At 41.8% G+C, this 20164-nt stretch overlaps 1 protein-coding gene across 2 annotated transcripts in view; it reads right to left on the minus strand.

Moving 5' to 3' along the window:
- The window catches only part of VGLL4 (vestigial-like family member 4), an 81115-nt gene that overhangs the window by 27974 nt on the left and 32977 nt on the right, over positions 1-20164 (minus strand). The window contains exon 1 of one of the 2 annotated variants that reach the window (XM_010008839.1): positions 18326-18407. The exons of the other annotated variant lie outside the window; for it this stretch is intronic. Coding sequence (XP_010007141.1) covers positions 18326-18407 — 82 coding nt within the window. Of the gene's footprint in view, positions 1-18325; positions 18408-20164 lie in introns of those variants that run through there. 2 annotated transcript variants of the gene reach the window in all.

Below are 20164 nucleotides of genomic sequence, written 5' to 3' on the forward strand. Positions count from 1 at the left end.
GCCATGCAATTACCTGGATGGGTTTTTTTGCTTTTTAAAAAAAGTATGAAAATTCACATGATTATCATGTATGGTAACAGCAACATTGATGTATTAACATCCAGTCTGAGTACAAAATCCAGTAAAATCATATTGTGGAATGGAAGAAACCCATTTTACAGAAATTTAGCAAAGAAAGGGATGTCTTTTAATTAAAACCTATCCAGTTTGGTAACGCATTTTCCTAACTGTGAAGTACCATGGTAAGGACACCAAGACCTTCAGATAAACATGCCAGAACTTTCTGATACATCTGCAGCACCACAGAGCCATTCAGCCAAAATTAATCGGAGGAACAAAACTTCAAAGAGGCAGCAGGGGTGAGCAGGTGGGAGCAGCAGGACCCTCCATCTCTTCCAGAACAGGCTGGAAGACTCTGAGCACCTCTCCTCAGGAGAAGATGCAAGTGGCCAGTGCTCAGCACCTTGTGCAGCCCATCCTGCAGAGACAGGGCAAGCAGGGAACAACACCAAACAAGAGAGTCCAGGTAATAGGGCAAGATCAAGAGGAAAAATAACCCTATCTTGTTTATGGGGATAAACTGCATATTTATATACTGTAATTGGAGTGCACCAGGAGTTCTCATGTGGCCTGTAAGTTTGTTTAGGGCTAAAGCTACTTTGTATTTAAAGAAAAAGGAAACTTCTGCCCCCACTACTTTCCTCCTTATCAAACTTGAATTTAAACCAGAGAGGGAGAAACCACAGCAGCGCCTACCCCACCAACTGCTGTCCTGCTGCCTGCAGTTGTCTCCCCAGCTGACCACACTCCATGGTAACCAGACTCACATCACACAGCTGGCAAGACAACACTCTGATAAAACAACTGGCTTTTATAAAATTCCCGAAGTTCAAACTCCAGTCTTCAAAATTCATTACTGTGATGGCTTGTGTCTGCACTGCAACTGAAAGCAGAGATAGCAAACACATTCATTGTGCCTCTCATAATACTTCTCTTTGTTCCAGCAAGCAGCTGGTGTAAGGCACTTTCAGATAGTCCTACTTACAACTATTCATACTAGTATCTCTCTTTTTTCCTTAAGCTGTTGGGCAGGATGATAGAGCACAGCCAGGCTCCCCAGTGACAAGGCGTGACGCTGCGTCTGCCTGCGCAGCAGCTCTGCCACAGCCCATCCACTCAGCAGGAAAGGCCTTCATTTTTACCACTTATGAGCCTAAACTGAAAGCCATTCAAACTCACACATGCAACCTCAGTGTCTGCCAAATCAGCACGGCTCTTTTCAGGTGTACCCACCACCTGCACAGGTCTCTGACCAGCAGATCCTCACCGCCCTGCGCGTTTCCCTCCCGGTCCCGTCAGCGGTATCCGCGTCCCTCCTGACACATCCATGCAACACAAACACCACAACAGCAGAAGTCATGTTTTCACAAGTGTGGATTTGATAGCAAGACACCAGAGAAGTCTTAAAAATATGTCTGAGAACTCCAGGAGACACCAGAGACTGGGGAAAAAAAAATATACACCATTTTGGCAGCAGCTTCCTTCCTCTCTGGGCTAGCCCAGGGCAGGGGCTGCACTCAGGCACAGCCACCAGCTCCCACTCCCCCTCCCCATTTCCTCTCTCCCGCTGGCCACTATTAATGCATAAAATCTGAGCATTAATTACAACCCAGAAATGAAAGGCTTCGTCTTTCCAGCTGGGGATTGACATGACACAGACCTTGAGACAGACTGAAATGAAGCTCTTTGAAAGAAAACTCCAGCCCTGCCCTTGCCTGCTTTACTTTTCTCCTTCTGCAGCTGACAAATCTGTTTGTCCACAAGAGTGAATTCCTGACACATTATTAGCTTTGGGGGAAAAAAAAAATATATTAAAAAATTTAAAATCCTCACTTGTGGTGTCTGTCAACAGGGTCCTTATATTTAAAGTCTTGGATTGAATTGCCATGACCTCAGGCCACTAAATTAATAAATTCATGGGCATGAGAGTTTAATAAACTTTAATTAACATGCATTACACCTTTAATTACCTTTTCCAATACCCCCATGCAGACAGACTCTCATTAGTAAAAGGAGTTGCCTCATGTTCTTAGGGCCAGCCATTCCCAGGAATCAACAGTACATTAAGATCTTCAAGGGCAGTTTTTTCTACTGATCCAAGATCAAAATTTAGTCCTCACAAGATATGAAACATTTCTGATTAAAAGCCAAGATATCCACAAATGACATGTTTTATTTTCTGTTCCTGTGTTCTAACAATCATGAGATTAAATTGCAAACAGATTGGAATTAATTTATCAACTTTTGCATGGTTTCTTCCACTATCTCAAACACAGAAGTCAGCCTGTGCCAACATAAATTTGGATTAATGGCATAAAAAAATCCAATTCATGGACAAAACCCACATGATTTGAGATATCAAATACCAAGCAGGGACGTCACCACAAATTAATTCAACAAGTCATCAAAACAAAGTTACGAAAAGAATCACAAGACAGTACAATTAATCTGCAGATGTTGCTGGCTGCTCAGTTTGGGTATTACTTCCCAGCATACTGTACATTGTGAAAGGACTGAGATCTTTGGAATTGGGAAATTCCCCAGAAATTAAACCTGTGTGAAACACTTAAAATGCAACAATCTTCAGGGGTTTTTTTAGGGCAGATTTACTTCACTTGCTTGACCAAAGAAAATAAATCAATCAATTCAGACCCAGGGCTAAATCTTTGTTTCATGAAAAAAAGATATCCTAAGAAGCAGTCACAACCTTTATTTATTTATATAATTGGTGCATATTTCTATAACTCCCACTAAAAAAAAAAAAGTATCTTACATTTTATTTCTGGGCTCCAGTTTATAGAAAAGATATTCTTTAAGATTAGCTTAAATAAGATTTAATTCTGGGAAGTACTCTGCCAAACACTGTAGAGTCACAGTAGTCTGTATTTCCTTTTTAGAATATAAAACAGGTCTACCTGGAGATCATAATAAAACAGCAAAAACAACAAAAAAATTAAGTATTAATAGGAACAGCTCAATCATAAAACGCTGCTATGAAATCAGATATTGAAATTATTATTTATTATAATTGATAGATTTCCTTCAGCAGCCAACTTACTGATTCACTTATCTGACACATATTTTACTGAGTGACTTTCTTGTGGGATGACAAAAAGCTAATTTGGGAAACCAAAAAGTTACATGCATATGTACAGAAATACTGGCAAAGCCTGCTTTCCCTCGTTTACAAAACATATGAAAAGCACTCCCTCCTGGAACCAGGCTCTGGCCACCACTGTGCAGATAGACATGCCAGAAAACCCATGGCCAAAATCAAAATACAGTGATTAAATCAACTGTTCTGGCCCCTCCATCTGACCATGCCTGCCAATGAGAGATGCATTATGCTCAACATGGCAAGCAAGAAAATAAAATAGTGATCTCTACATTCAATCACCTCCAGCCCCTTTTTCCTTTCCTTCAAAAGGGTGCACAAAGAAAGGAGCCAGAACTTAGGAACAGCAATACTGCTTGTGGAGTGCAGGCACACCTGCCTGAGGATCCTTTCAAAAGACATATTGTGAACCACAGCTGAGCAACACAAGTTAAAGAAGATTTCAACTTAATTTGACTTGAAAATGCTGTATCATATACAAAACACTAAATTGTGACAGGCAGAAAATGGCAAAATTGCTGCCCCAGACCTAACTGTATCTGCTCCTTCAGATGTCCTGTGAAAAACTGACTATGCCACCTTATATTCTCTCTCATCATGTTGTAGAAGAGTAGCTGTATAAATAACATACGCATACTCTCTGGACTTAAATTGACTTACATGGCAACTGTTTCACTTCTACAAACCAGTTCATAAACACAAGAGAAGTAAAGTCTTTGCTGGCCACAAACTGTGACTGAAACACATTTTCTCTGATACCAACAGAACGAGTCTCCTTGGTAAGTAGGGAAGAAACTGATGGCTTGGGAAGAAGGGCATCCCACATAGAAAGTGGGATGGAATACATTTTAATACTCCAGTCTGACAGAGCTCCTTAATATTTCCTCTCACATTTCAATTTTCACCTCAACAGTTCTGACTGTGTTCAGTTCCAGCCCAACAAGGAACTCAAGTTTAGGTCTAATTTTAGAGCACAAGACTACTTCATAAATCTCCAGATCTCCCTACAGGATAACATATCATTTAATTATCTCCTGAGGCACCTGCCTGAGCTGAAAGCTTAAATGTCCCTTTCTTCTGCCTACAGTACCTGTACACATGGAAACCATGTCTGCCTGATAACTGCAATCTTTTTTCAGCCAAGATGTAAATCTTCTCTAAATTACACTGATCTCCACATAAACAGGACCAGGGATGTCTACAATCCTTGTTAACATCCATGTTAAAAAAAAGCCTTCCCTCAGTTCAAGACTGGGATTTTAGCTCCAGAAGCAGAGCTGGTGCCAAAGAGCACTTCTGTCTGAGCACTTCCTTCAGCTCTCCCAGGAAAAGCCTGTAACAAACATTTAAAGTCAGTTAAGAGGGACAAAAAATGAACACAAGTTAATATTTACAGAGGCTCAAATGAAAGTCAAGCTGCTGTGCTAAGCAGAGCTACCAAGTACAAGCAAGTACCCAAAGCATCACTGCTGTAACGTGGGCACCAGCTCTGCTGAGGAGCAGGTGAGGCAAACCTGTCCTACACAGACCCATCATCACACTCTGGCTGGTCCTGTCCTGTCACTGCCTGTGGACAGAAACACACAATCCTTGCTTGGGAAAAAGCCACGACACTCCATGTACATGAAGGAAACTGTCGAAAGAGCACAAAGAGCCCTGAGTCAGATACTGCAAAACTGACACCACCACCTTGCAGAATCAGCTGACAAAGGTACAGTTGCTGAACTCCTCTGACTGCTGGTGCTTCACATGTAGAAGGCTGCAGATTGCTTTGAGTTGGTGCAGAACAGTGTGACCCAACATGGACATCCCAAACAAGGGAGGGGACAAAAGAGTAAGGCAGACAAAGGAGAAGCATCCTTCACATGTTCTGCAGAGAACAGTACACGTTAGTATTTACTGATCAGCAGAAGAGAGATGATCCAGTTACCTCCCTGGCAAAACACTGCACTGTAAGTACTGCAAGTATTTCTGGTGTATCCCTACACCATACTCCATGTACAGGAATACTGAAATGTAGCCATTTCAGTTTCTTCAGCACTAGGTTTTCTCCTCCCTGCAGTTGAAAACTTTAGGTAAGTGTCTGTGGGCTGGACCCACAGAGAAGTTCCACCAGTCTTGGTGCCTCGAGGTAAGACACTCTCACCTTCACCTTGAAACCTGCATGGAATGCTTCTGGGACATACATTTGAGAAAGGGGGAAACAAAGACCATGCTGATGGGTACAGGAATTGCTAGGACAGAAAATAACTCCAGAATATATAATTAAACTACCACCACACAAAGATTAAATAATAAACATAGAAATCAGAATTCAGCTTCCTTTTGTAATTTTTCACAACTATTACACAGCATTTTCTCCCATTCCTGATAAGCAGATTTTAAAAGTTGTCAGATAAAAATGTTTGCTTTTATCAGTGTCATAATGTGATTCTATTAACAATATAAAACCACCATCAATAAAAACCTGTGGACAAAATATCACAGTAAGCCAACATGTTGAAGACACTGCTTTCCAAAGTGAGTGCAGTTTCCAGATCTAGGTGTTCTTTCTTTTGTGACCCAGCTAAATGACTGACTGTGTTACACAAAGGATGGGGAAGCTGAAGGGATCAAAGACTGGCCTGTCTTTTAGCAGAAACAATCAAAGCCAGAGGACCTGCCTCCATTTCAAAAGTAAATCAAAGACACAGCAAGGTCACAACAGAAAAAATGGTCAGATTTCACTGTGTAAGCACATTTCAGCACGCTAAAATGATACCTGGTAACTGTATTTTCATGCAGAGGCCAAGAGAGACAAATCAGAAATTCAATTTATGACAGCTCAAATTTTAATAGTACCTCCTAAATAGGCAACATTTGCTAACCTCCCTCTGGTTCTTTTTCTTAGACACTCGGGTCCAAAACACCTTCTGCTCCCCCCGCTGATACCTCAGGGATATCCTGTGACATAAATTAACCTCTAGGCTACTGCCCTGGGTAATCAATGCCCCTGGTGGGTATGAGCACAGTATGTTCTAAGAACACTGCTGAAAACATTAATTTTGAAATGTTTACTTTTCATAGGGTCACAGTCAAATTCATTTCAATAAATTGTGCACTGTTTCTCTCCTAAGAATCTGAAATAAAAGGTGCTATGCAAAGGTAAAAAAAAAAAATTCCACTTATTTAAACTGGAGCCTATTTTTAGATATACTGCAAGCTTCTACTGTACTTTACTATAAACATGCCTGAATACCTCATATAGCTCTCCTTTGCTACATGTGGAAAAATTCAGAGTATCAATGACAATGAGCTTTATAAAAGAACAATGAAATCTGATATTGCCCTTTAAAGCAATATTTCTTCTCATGTTATTTTTTTCCCCAAATTCCCTACCTGGAAGGTAGAAGGCCCTTGAGAGAGGACATAAATGCTGTATTTTTAAAATAGAGACACAACATAAAAACATAGCAAATAAGTTGAAACAAAAAAAAAAAAAGCTACAAAAGCCAAGAAAGGCTTGGCTACTGCATTTCCCCAACATGGAATGTGGCCAGGCAACCCAACACCTGAAGCTGCTGCCACAGGGCAGGAAATGTGATGGTGAAGGCCAGTCCCACACCCATGGGAGCTGCTGCCACCTCCATGCTCACCAACGTGAGCACATCTACCTAAGCTCAGGTGAAATGAGCCCATTACATTTGGCCTAATGAACACAGGACAAACTGCAATCCCAGTCTTGGTTTCCTGCTACCTGATTGCAGCCTGTCTGAAATGGACTCACACATTTAAGGAACACAGAGCTGGGCAGAACACTGAAGACACTAATCCACAGAGCACCAGAACAATTCCAGCCCATCTGCCACAAAGCACCCATTGTAAAGAACAAAACCCCTTTGTCCTTCAAAATGGGCTCCAAAATCCCTTCTCCAGAGGGCAAGCAAGAGAGCTGTGACAACTGCGCAGGGCAGTCAAGCACTCTGAACCCAACAGCAAACTACACCAGCCATGGAGAGGAAAACAAGATAGTCTTTTGATCACACTATTCACACAGAAAATGAGGAAGACATGTCAGTTTGCCAATCCCTTATTTGCCCAGTTCTACTGTAACTGATGGCAGAGAGCTGAGATACAAACCAGCCAGTGCCCCAGCCAGCAGAAGTGAATGAATTCAAACTCATCACAAGCACTACAAGGTTAGATAATACAGATGCATCAACCCACTGGATTTATATTATTCGCAGACACAACCCAATAGTTTTCCTCAGCTGTTGCTCACATGGAGAGTTTTGATAACCAAAAATTTGTCAAGGCTTCAGCTGCTGCAAGAGCCCAGAGAACAGTCTGGCTTATGAGAGAGAAGAGAGGATGGCATCTCATTGCTCCAGGGTTAGGCTGCTGGTATAAAGAAACGTATACAAAAGAATCAAAACTATGACCATCGTTCCTGAAAGGATTGTCTCCTTAAAGAGACAAACAGGCATGCACCACTACTGAGGAAAAGGCAACATAAATTTTGTTCCTCTGACACAGCAGTTTTTAATCTTGGGTTCATGACATGCAACTAAGATAAGTAATCTTATTGGGGGAAAGAAAACCTCACTATGAAGATCCACAGAAAAATGTTAGGTAACTACAAAGAATGTGAAAACCATTGCTCCACAAGAAGATTCAGCTGTGAAAAATCTGGTACCAGAGAACATTATTAATTCCTCCTCCAAAGGACTGAAGACATTGGATCAGAATGAAGGCTCCTACCCCCTCCAATAGTCAGCACTACTCACAGGGACTGGGATTGATGGAGGTTGTCAGATTCAGAGATAAAAGGGCAGACAGCCCTATGGTGCTGCAGGACAGATGGGAGCCCTGCCTGAACCAGAGCTGGACTGTTTATTTCACAAGAAGGAAAGTGGTTTATGGGGCCAAGTTGCAGGGTCATTGAAAATAAATGTTCTCTCCAAGGGGAACCTAAGGCAGGAAAGATAGAGGGAGGGATTGTGTTTGCTACCAAAAAATTACATGCTGCCTGGACAGCCTTTCTCACAGTTTTCTGGGCACAGAGGGCAGGTTTTCCAGAACTCTTGGAAAAGCAAGGAACTAGCAGAAATTATTTTTTAAGTTATCTTCCCAGTCATGGGACTGCAATGTGTGAGCAGTAATCAAAGTTACACTTTACTTCTCACTGCCTTTAGTTAGGGCTTTGTCTTACTCCCTCTATATCTACTAATCTTTAGCTGAATCTCCCTTTTGATTAACTTAACTCCAGGCTCCTGGTTTACTTATTTCAAAGCTGCAGAGGCAACTAACTCCTGACAAAACACACACACACACACAAACACACAAAAGGACAGGGAAGAACAGATGGGTTGAAAAAACAAAGGTAACAAAAAACATCAGGTGTATGTCTGGGCCCCACCATTCACAGGATACCAGCTCCAGACAATCCAGAAATTAATTCTCTCACTACATTATTATGATATCACCCCCAGCTAATTACCTGTTAAATCCTTCCCCATTTTGCTCGAATGATACACATCCCAAACATTTCTGCAGCTCTCTACCCTCCATCACCCACTAAAGATCTTTCACCCCATAATTAAGCAGGCAGTCTATTAAATACTGCTGTGAATTCTTCATAATGAAACCAAACAGCCACTCCAGGGGCAGTGAGACACTGAATTAAAAAGATTTGGAAGCACTGCTTTAGGTCATGAACGGGTTATCAGCTTGCCTGTTGCCAAGCCATGCATTGCATGACCACAGTTGGACTGCTGCTTAATTGAAGTTTCTTAGCCCAACTCATCTCCTGAAGAGAACAGAAAATTAACTGCTGGCATCAGTGGGCACACTCCTTCTCTGCAACTCAACAGACCTCAAACATAAAAGAACAGACTTGCAGAAGAATCACAGCTCAAATAGGGGAACTTAAAATCCTTCCAGCCCACTATTCTAGGTAAGAGCTAATTCCTTGGGTCAACTAAAAAGACTCAACTGCTCCACAGCAAAGCAGATTTCTCACCTCAGTTTAGAAGGGGTCCACAGTCACAAGAGGCCTTAGTCCCAAAGTTCCCTCCATGACTGCTGGAAAGCCAGCACCTAGTCCATACATCACCAGTCCAAGCTCCAAAGATCAGAGGTTTTATCAGTTCAGCTGGTTAATTACAATTGTTATTTGCACATCTCAAAACAGGTGAGAGCACTTTGTTTACTAACAGATCACCTCAAGGTTTAGAAGCTGTGGCAAAGCATTACAATGACACTTCAGATGTTGCTGTCAGTTTCATCCCTGACTTACATGAATGTAACCAATTACAGCTTCTCTTTTTTTTCCTTCCCTCTGTAAATAGGCATAATTTTCACTGTTGAGTGCATGGAGGTAGCTAAAGGTTGAATTAACTGGGCTTCTAGGAGGACTAGGATTCTGCAGAGAGGATTAAAAATAGATATACACACAAATAGGTTACAGTGAGTATTTAAATGTTTGTTGTCACACTCACTTCTAAATGGACTCATTGAGAACCACCTGAAATCAAACAGGGTAACACTGAATTTACTGTACCACAAAGGAAAACTCAGGACCTCCACAGATTAGCTGTTAGGGCAAGCAGAATGTACCTCAAAGCAGTTAAGTCTTAGAAATTAGGACCTTTAAGAGTTTTTAAAGGAAGAGAAATTTCTTTTTTTTTTTTTTTCCTCTTGTTGCTGATGAGCTGAGTTAGATACAGGGATTATAAAACACTGATAAGAGAAGCTTTTCAAAGAGACAGAAACTAGTCAAGACTCTGCCAACCTCACTGCCAATGCTGGAATTCCTATCTTTGACACCTTTGGCTAATAGCTCAGTGTGATGCCTACAGCAAGGCAAGAGCAAAGCCTTCACCTCTTTAACAGTGGCCACTGCTTTGGGGGCATTCAGCAGGAAAAGTGTGCACGTCAGCATTCTCCCAGCTGGCTCTGGGAGGTTTAGTTTCTGCCAACCACAGAGCGACTGCGATGGGTCTCCGAGATGCCACAGCATGGGAACTGAAGGGTGGGGGTTAAACAAGCAGCAGTGCACACCAGATGGCTGAGGAGGACATCGAAAAGATCCGGAGCACAAGGAAGCATATTAAAAAAAAATCCCTTTCAATGCCATAAATATTTATACTAAATCCAAGAAACTGGCCGAGTTCAAACTTGTCCTATATGAATCATACAGCACTTCCCTCACCCCAGCTTCAGTTCATTTGTTCTGTATAAAACCACCACAAAGGAGGTGCCTTACTTATGTCAACTTCTTTTTTCTATATGCTAAGAGTACTTTTTGTAGAGCTCCTGCTTTAGAACAGATTATTTTCCAAAGAATATAAACAGAACAACTAAATAGCCTTATTTTACTTGGCTGGCTCTTGTGAAACATTTGCTGGTCTTCCTAGATAATTTAGATTCATAGCAATAGTTTCCTTTTGACTGACCAACTCTGATTTTCTTCATATGGCCATTTAATTAAATTAGTGATGCACCACAGAGAAAACAACTCCCAATTTAGTAATCTGGAGCCAAGAAACAATAAGTTTCTGAAAGTTCTGCTCTGAAAGTGGCAAAACCTGCTAATTTTCCTAATACCTAAATTTCCATTCAGAACTGAGACAAACTAAACATTAACAATTAAATAACAACATTGGAAGTCACACTGCCATCTCTAAAATGCAAGCAGAGTGCACTGATGTCATTTGTAAAACAAGGAAATACACATTCCCAAAAAGACAACAGCTATTCCAGAAGATCCACTTGGCAGCTTTGGTTTTCACTCTTCCTTACACAAGGGATTGCTGTGCTGGGCATTCTGTAGACAGTAATTATAAAGGCTGTTGCCAGTCTGCTGTTCTGTCATTTTTTTATTAAAATAAAACAGAATAAATATTTCAATGTTGGCTTCTATTTCCATACAGCAGTGCCATTCCCATGGTGGCAAAAAAAGACAATCTCTCTAACTCAGTCTCTCTAACTACAACCCACATTTCAAGGCAAAACTTCTTCATGCTGAGGAAGAAATATTAAGTCTTGCAAACCAGGGAGGTGTAATGCAGAGTGGTTTCCATGCCTGCCCTGTCAAATGGGTTTCCAGGAAAAACTGCTGCTTTTTAAACACAACTGGTTCCAAACTTTTCCTGGGAGAGCAAATATATTTCCTGGAACCTGCTAGCAACATTTGGAAGAACAGGAGGAAAGTTACACACTACAAGGTTCGATTCTCACAGTTGACAAGAAATGCTCCAGGACGATGAAGAGTGAAAAAGAACATGTCCTAAAATCATTAGAGATTCTTGTAACAATGTGTGTTGTGGAAACATGGGAGCCACATCTATTGTGAAGGAACTAAGCTGGCACCTACCTGCTGGAGCCACAAAGGCAGTAACACTATCCTGAATATTATCTACCTCCATCCACGTCCACCACATGGTGGATGATCTTTTCCTCCAAAGACAAAAATGAAGCACAAAGTCACATTAACATTCCTGGATGGAAAAGCTGGACTGCACCATGCATCCATATGTTTAACAAGTTCTTGTTTTTAACACTAGCAACCACAAAGTTAAAAAGAGAAAAGAAAACAAAACAAAAAGGTGTTACTTTAAAAAGTCTGATACCAAACAGTGCCATGAAGTTTAGCTAAAGGAAACATTCTAAACTCAAGTTTCACACTTTCTCCTCCCAGACTCCTATTACTTTTGACCTGAGATGTTCAGGACTTGCATTCCTATTACAACCAAGTATCTTGGATGAAGACTCAGCACCTCACTCAAGTTTTTGGATGATAATTTCTTGGGCTGGAAGCAATGCTGTGGTGGTCCCAGGCAGACCATGGGTTACACAAGAAAAAGCTGTAGGGAGCTCTTTCCTAACAGCTGCACTACTCCAAGCTTGCCTTACCTAGAATCAGTGCCAAACTACTACTGATGTTAAGAATGACTCTTCCAACTTCATCCATCTGCAACATGAGGTTTAGGAGCTGACAGAGATAACCCTAATTAAGATCTCAACTGCCTGTTCCAAGCTGTGCTCATGCTGGATGATGGACAGCTTCTCCTTCCATCCCATCCAGCCTCCCCAGGTCCCTGCCAGGGCACACCAGCTACCTGTGCCCTCACACCAACCTGGAGACACAGACATCAGAACAGTCAGCTGGCTATTCAAAAGAACAGTTAGCTGAAGCACCAGGGGAAACCTGCCTCCAGGAAATGAAAACTGTGCATACCACTCCAGGGGTGCCTGAGCCACCACCACAGCTCCCAGCCAGTGACCCTCCCCACCCCCAGGGAAGGGGAACAAGGCCTCTGGTGTGCCCAGCAACCCAGCAACTCTCCAGTACATTTTCAGGGGGATGCTACATATGATGGAAAATAATTGGCTGGCTTTAAAAAAATAAATGAAAACCAAAACCACTCATGATTCTTTAACGCTGGAGAAGTGTGTAACACCATTTCTGTAAACACTCCTCCAGAAACTTGTATCCAGCACTACCTCATACTATTATCAGTGAAAAATTATAGGCTCTGCCCTGCTGGATTATTGTTAGTGTAAACAACTTTGCTAAATTGCTTGGCAGGCTGTCTGCATGCAGCATGTTCAAACTCTGTAGCCTATTCAGCCAAAATCAAATATAAAGGCCCATCTGTATTAATCCTCAAGACGAAATTAATAGACAACTATTTTCATGCAAAGAAGATATTTTAAAAAAGGCAAAACCAATACATATGGATGAACTTTTTCATTCATAATTTTAGATGCCACACAATGAAGACTGTTGTTTAAGCCTTATTTTTTTCTCTAACAGTTCTCCATACAATACAGTGCATTGTTCAAACTCTGGAGCAATTTAAGCTTTTTCAATGTCTCCTAAAATCCCTGGATTTATATCCACAGAGACCTGGCACTGTAACAAATTTGACTTGTGAGTAACAAGTTACAGCCTTTAAACAAATTGCTCATTAACACAGAATGCAACTTACTGCTACAAACCTCATTACCTTTTATCTCAGAAAAAAACGTGCTGCCTATCTTATCTACTGAAAGTTGTGGGATAACCCACTATTATATTTGTTTTTTTCATTTCCTTGTTTGAGTTCTCAGTACAAATGCTGAGCTAGCATCAAGGGTGAAGAGAACAACAGAACTCCAGGGGGGGAGGGGAAAAATAAAAAGGCTTAAGTGTGACCTAAATCTATCCTGCCTTTGATGAATGAGGAAAATAAAACGAATTTTGATGTCAGTACAGAGAAGGATATTCCCAACTTCATGCTAGGAGGAAATGAGTTAAGAAAAGCCCAACTGTGAAGTAGGAACTCTTTGTTTTTTCCTGAAGATAAAAGACTTTGAAAAAAAAATCCACAGAATGTTCTATAAATGGGGGACATTCTGTAGGTGCTTCTTAATTTACATGACTTTGAACAGAAATTTCACACTGCATTACAAATAAGAACACTTAATTCACCACGACACAGATTTTTATCCCGATTATTGTTCCACTAATTCTTAATAGAAGAATAGTGTTGAAGACATTTTATATATTTAGAAACTAAACCAAACTTTGGAGTTAACAGAAGAAACTGATGTTACAAACCCAGAGTAAAATGCAAGGTCAGCAAAGAAACCTGATGGAAACTATTCTTGAGAACTTAAGACAACATGTTACATTTCATCAAAAAGCAAATGAAGTTAGCAGAGCCTGTTTCAGGCTCCGTGTTTGACATCAACCAGCTAAACTGGCCTTTTTTGGGAAGATACACCTACATTCCAAGCACCTTGCAGTGCCCTAAGGAGATCTCTAGCCAGGCAAGCTGTGTGCTGCAGCCAGCTAATGCTTCACTGCTCCAGGAAGTCAGTGAAGTAATTATGTAATATGCCACTAACTAATGTAAGCTGTCCTGAAACCAAAAAGGGGTGGTTTTCTACAAATCTGGATCCAATTTTTTTTCATTAAACAAATGTCAGTCTTCTGGACTGTCCAGAGAACTCAGTATAACCATGTTGAGTGCTCCAAGTCCTGTAACACGCCTGGGGGAATTTCTCTGCATTTTATTGCATTTCTTTCTACCTTTCCCAGCACAGCAGTTGAAGGCTTGAGAATGCAGTAATAACACAAAGCATTTGAAGGAAGGAAGACAGAAATCTGCCTTCCAACACACAGCCATCTGTAGGCTCCCCCAGATAAACAAGAAAAGGAAACAAATCTTCTACTTGGAGACAACACCTTCTCATACATTTTCTGCTGGAAAGCAGGAGCCAGGACTTGCCAGGCTGCCCTTGCCCCAGTCAAAGAGCTGGATTCCCTGGGATTTGTTTCAGCTTGGAGCCCTCCTGCCATTACCTCACACACAAGGCTCTCAGAGCAAGAATATTCAGCTGAAGTGAATTGAGTTTCCATTGCAAAACAAGATGCAGATGTTCTACCTCTGAATACGTGCCTGGATCAAGTGCTTGTCATTTGATAGGAAGCACTGGGAATGCCAGACTGGTAGGGAATGGTTCTGCTCCATGGCCTTTGCACCTCAGTGAGGACAACTCTCCCAAGGACTTTCTGATGTCTCTGAGCTCATTAAGAAGAAAACAGTTCTATGAAAGCCCTACTCATTAAACTGGCCATTGTTGGTAACTGGCAGTGAAGGTTTAGTAGGAGGGTATCAGATGTACTCACACTAAATCTCAGCACCCAGATGCTGAGTCAACCATCCTCTAATTTATTATTTTCTTTCTTATCTCAACAAGTATATTACAATAAATTCATCATTGCTAATGTAACTGCCACTCTCCCACTGACAAAGACCAAATGTCCTCATTTGTATGATGTAAACATTTTCTTACACTTTTTTATGCATCTTGTTAAAAAAAAAAACTCACCATGTTGTTAAAATTAAGATTTTTCTCCAAAAGCATCAGAGTTGAGATTATCATAGGGCATCTCAAGGAGGTCAGAGCTAGTAATAATATTAAGGAAACACTCAAAAGGACACAAATTATCAGTATAAAACAAGCAACCTGAGGAAAGCAAATGGCTTTATTCTCTGGGTCAAAGTTATGAAGCCCTTTACAAAAACCCTGTCACCTCACCTCTGGCTATAATCCTCTTGCTGGCTCTGGCTGCCCTAATTACATGAGTATGAAGAACTTTCCATCACATTACAGAATCACAGAGCGTTGAGGCTGAAGGCATCTCTGCAGATCCTCTAATCCAAATCTCCTGCTCCAGAACTGGCTCAGCTAGGGCAGGTTGCTCAGAGTCACAACCCCTCAGGTTTTCAGTATCTCCAAAGGAGATTCCACCAGGTCTTTGGGCAACCTGTTCCAGCATAGGACCAGATTCACAGTAAATAAATAATTTTTTTTTTACAAAAATTAAATGTTCTATTGTTTGAGAACAGTCAACTCCAGTTAGATTTCCATATTAAAAAGCAGTCAGCTAAACCTGCAACACACCCTTATTTCTTAATGCTTAGTGGAAGAACTTCTAGATTTCCCATTTCAGCCACAGCCCCAACAAAAGGACACTTTTCTGCCCATAAAGCAGATCCCATCCATATTAGTCACCATCCTACTTTCTTCCCCTCCACTGAGTAGGCCAAAATCAGAAACATGGTGTATGAACTAAGCAGCACTCTGTCAATAAATGTTCCCATACTCACTAGAGCATGACCATGGATGACACAACTTAGGAACAAAATGAGATTAAGCCATAGTTGAGGCTAACCAAGTGCTGGCATTAACTCAGCAGCCTGGAGCTTGCAGATAACAAATTGTTATCTCTAAGTCTTGCTGGGCAAGAAAAAGCAGGACTCTTCCTGGGATGCAAATTTATCCTTCTAATCCATGTTGAATTAAAGGACTGCCAAATGCACATGATGGAAGAATCTTCCCTGTTCCTTATGCATCAATACATCTCTCATCCATGAGCTACAGATCAATGGCACATAGTTCCAGTGGCTTGTGCCAGAGGTGAAAGATTAAAGCCACTAGTTTTAAGCCCCATAAAATGATAATGACACATTTCACCAGCATACCAATAATCTCAATAAGCAAGAGCAAGTGTTTCAAGAGAGAATCCAAAGGAATAAGAAACTAATCTCATGTATTTCCTGTGGCATAGACATCCATTATTCTTTCCTCTGAAATTCCAGACCTATTTTCACATCATACAATGTATTTGCATCTTATCCTACATCTGCAGAAGTACTTTTCAGAAAGACATCTCTTTAGAAGTAGTTCAAGTATGACCCTCAATAAATCCTAATTAATTGGCTTTGAAAGGGCACTTTGTTGTCAATACAGTTACTACAGCAGCAGTGTCTTTGAAAAGACAAGATCCATCACTGCTGACACAAATCACTTATAAAATAAATACTATGGCAGAGGCATGGAAGATCTGTAGGCATCTTTAAAACACCCTTCAAGTCCAGTGCAGATGTTGCCAGTGTTTATACTTTTTAAAACACTGGGATATAAACACCTCACTATAAACACCACACTGAAGTTTTGCTTCTCTTTTCTTCATTTTGTGTGTGTTTATTTTAGTGTTAAAAATGTTAACTTCCATAATAAGGAAAATAGCAACAGCTGTTCAAACTAAACAAAGACTGCTATAGTAGAGTGTATTCCCTTCAGCTGTTCTTTTGAACTCTTAAAGCTAAGATCTGGTTAAAAAACAATTATTGGAGAAGAGGATGGGGAAAAAAGGGGCTGGAAAGAACCTTCTGTAACTATTATGCATAATGATAATGAATTGAACTAATGAGTTTTTCTGCCTTCGTCAACAAAATTCTCAGGAACGTGTACCACTAAAGTAGAATTTTATGCAGAACTTCATGGTCTTCATCAGAAGTTGCTAATTGCTTCCAAAGAAAGCACTGGTTAAACAAAGAACAATGGAAAAGTTAAGGAAAAGAAACTCCCAAGTTGCTTTTTATTTTTTTTTCTTTTAAATAGTTTTCTTGCTGTAATGAAGAAAGCACATGATAAGAAAGAGCTTGAAAATTCAACTCTGTTGAATCCCAGCTCTTTATTATTCAGTACTGATGGGCAAGCTCTGTAAAAGAGCTTTATTCAAGCAAATATACACGTATTTGTGTAGGAAAGAAAAACAGAACAAAAATTAAACAGAGACATTAACAGTTCTACAGGGAGCCCCTCCACTTCCTGAAGGAAAGAAATGTGGCCATGCTGGTTTAACGACAGAAAAGATGGTGTTTTAAAATGTGAAATTCAGCTCTCTGCCTTCTGGCCTGCTCTTTTTCTGGAGAGGGTGGATGCAGAACCCCCGACCATCTGCACACTCCAGATTGTTCCTTCCCTGACAACTTCAGCAAGTTTTATTTTTGTGAATGAACATGGAAACTGTTCCAAAAAAAACAGAAGAAAGATTTCTGCAATGCCTGTGTGTGGCTACAGCAAAAACAGCTCCACTGCCAAGCTGAATTAGCTCAGTGGTGCCTTTCTTTCCAGGCAAAGCCAAGCCATAACCACTTCTTCAAACTGCACGTAGATAAAACTCCACTCAGTTAAGAAACTGATTTTACCCCGTTACCTCAGGCAGCTTCCAAATGGGACCATTAACTCTCACAACATGAAGAGCTCTAACACCAGCCTGCGTGAGCTGAAGGAAAATTCTGAGTCCAGCAAAGAGAGGGGGAAAAAAAAGCAACACCAAAACCCAAGGTTTTCCAAGGGGTTGTGTAATTCTCTCCCCAGGGACCCAGGCAGCCGAGGCCCCACAGGCTGGACCGTGGGTCCGTGGGTGCCAAACACCCCAACCCCATCACCCAAAAGCTGCTGGGCTGGGTCACAGCTGGAGATGGACCTTCACTCACACCCCCAGCTGGCAACCAAGTCCTTTCAGCTACAGAAATCTGCGACAAAAAACTCTGCCTGCCACAAAAGCAACACAGTCCTTGGAACTAACCTCGCTGCTGTTACGCTGCGGGGAAGATGAAATTAACACTCAAAATGCCCTTTGGAAAACAAACAAACAACAAAACAAACCCCCGAACAGAAAAAAATAAATCAAACAAACCCCTCTTCCCTCAAACAAAGCCCTAGCAACTGCACCTCACACCCAGCAGCACAGATTTCCTTTCAGGATGGAACCCACAGCACACACACCGGGCGAGGGACGGCAGGGCAGGATGGAGCCATTACCTTCATAGCACAGAATGCCAATATTGTTGTTCATCTTGTCCAAGTATTGGTAGTTCAACAGGTCCATCTTCATAAATAGCATTTATCGGGCTAGCAAAAGAAGACCAGCTCGTTTGCTTTCGCCCAGGTTGAGGGAGGAGGAAGCCAAGGCAACGGGTGCCCGAGTGTGCTCTCCGGATTCCCAAACTCCACCAGCACCAGGGCCTTCAGCTACTCAAACAAATCACTTCAGCTAACCCAAACCAAGGATGGCGAAGGGAAGTCGGAGGGAAGGAAGCCCGCACACTCTCCCTCCCAAACTCCTGGAAACTAAAGTTACACCGCGTCCCTCGGTGCGGAGAAGGCTGCTCTGAAACTTTTCAAGTCTTTTTCTGAATTTAAAAAAATAAAAATAATAAGAAAAAGAAAAGAAAAAAAAGAAGAAAAAAAGTCAGAAGACTGCAAGAAGGGAAATTTCCCAGGACAAAGGCCCGGCAGTGCTGCTCACAGCCCGCTGCAAGCTCCCTGCGCTGACATGCAGGCTATGCTTGGTATGACTCGTATGTAAACCAGCTTCCTGCAGGCAGTGAGCATGCTCGGTGGGGCCCTGGAGCTCCTCAAATGTCAGGGATGTTTTCTGCACAAGATCAGCCTCTAAAATGCACCCGAGTGTTTGAAAGGAAAAGAGGAGGCGGCGGTGGGGAGAGGCTGTGCAGAGGGGCCTGGGCCGGGGGCTGCCACGAACATGGGCCAAACCAGAGCACCTTTCTGGTCAGGCTGGTGAGCAAAGGAACTGAGCTATGTTTAAAATTAATCCTCTCTCTGACTTAATTTCCCAGCATGGCCTTAGGTGTATCCCAATCCCGTTGCAGTGAAAACTAATGCTGGTTTAGAGTCATGGAACGGTGGCTCAATGAAAGGGAATTGAAATGAAGAGCCGAGGTGCAGGGGCTCTAGCTGTGTGCACAGACAGGCACGGTGCCCTCACACAGCTCCAGTTCATCCAGCACACCATCCCGCTGGGTTTTTCCAGGGCAATTAGCAGTTACAGGGTTCTGGATTCCTACCAGCTGCTGAAGCTTCAGCGTAGGTGACACAAATGATGCAGCATTTTGACAGCAGCTGCTCTCATCTCAGGACGTGGTCTGCCCTTCTGCAGGCCCAGCCTTGATCACAAAGGCTCTGGCTGCTCATACAGCTGTGCATGACTTGCCAACCCAGGGCACAACATCTGGGCAGTGTAAGCACGTGCTTACCTCAGGGGCATCCCCTCTCTCTCTGCCTTCTTTGGCTTGGAACAGAACATCCCTGCCTGCCCGGGATGGAGAACTGTTGCAGCACACACCAGTGCACACAGTCCCGGAGAAGGGGTAAGAAACTTCCCTTTCCATTTTGAGAATTTCTCCCCTCTGTTAGAGACTGGGAAGGTATCACCTCAGAGAGGGAACTCACAGAGTGACTTTTTTTCAGGGCACTTTTCAAAGTACTGCTTGCATGCTCTTGATATTTCAGTGAGACAGGTCATTTACTCACAGTTACTAATAAATAGGAGTAAGACATTTAGCTGCCAGGCAGATTTCCTACAACCCAAATAAGGTTTCTCCTCACTCCTGATACAAAAAGTCATCCTGTGCATCAATGACTTACATGCTTCAAGGGAAGGAGAATGTCAGAATAACTGGTGAATTCAACACAGCAGGGAACAAATTACCTGAAATGAATTCTGTATTGCTGGGAAGATGAAGGTCAAGAAGCCTTTGATTGATTATTTATATGCAACAAGGGCACTCTCCTAATTAGAAACACTATTAACCTTTAAGACTTTAACACGGTGTAAAAACTCCTGGGTACTTCCTGCTG

Source organism: Chaetura pelagica, unplaced genomic scaffold, assembly GCF_000747805.2.
Source record: "Chaetura pelagica isolate M959 unplaced genomic scaffold, ChaPel_1.0 scaffold52, whole genome shotgun sequence".
NCBI lineage: Eukaryota > Metazoa > Chordata > Aves > Apodiformes > Apodidae > Chaetura > Chaetura pelagica.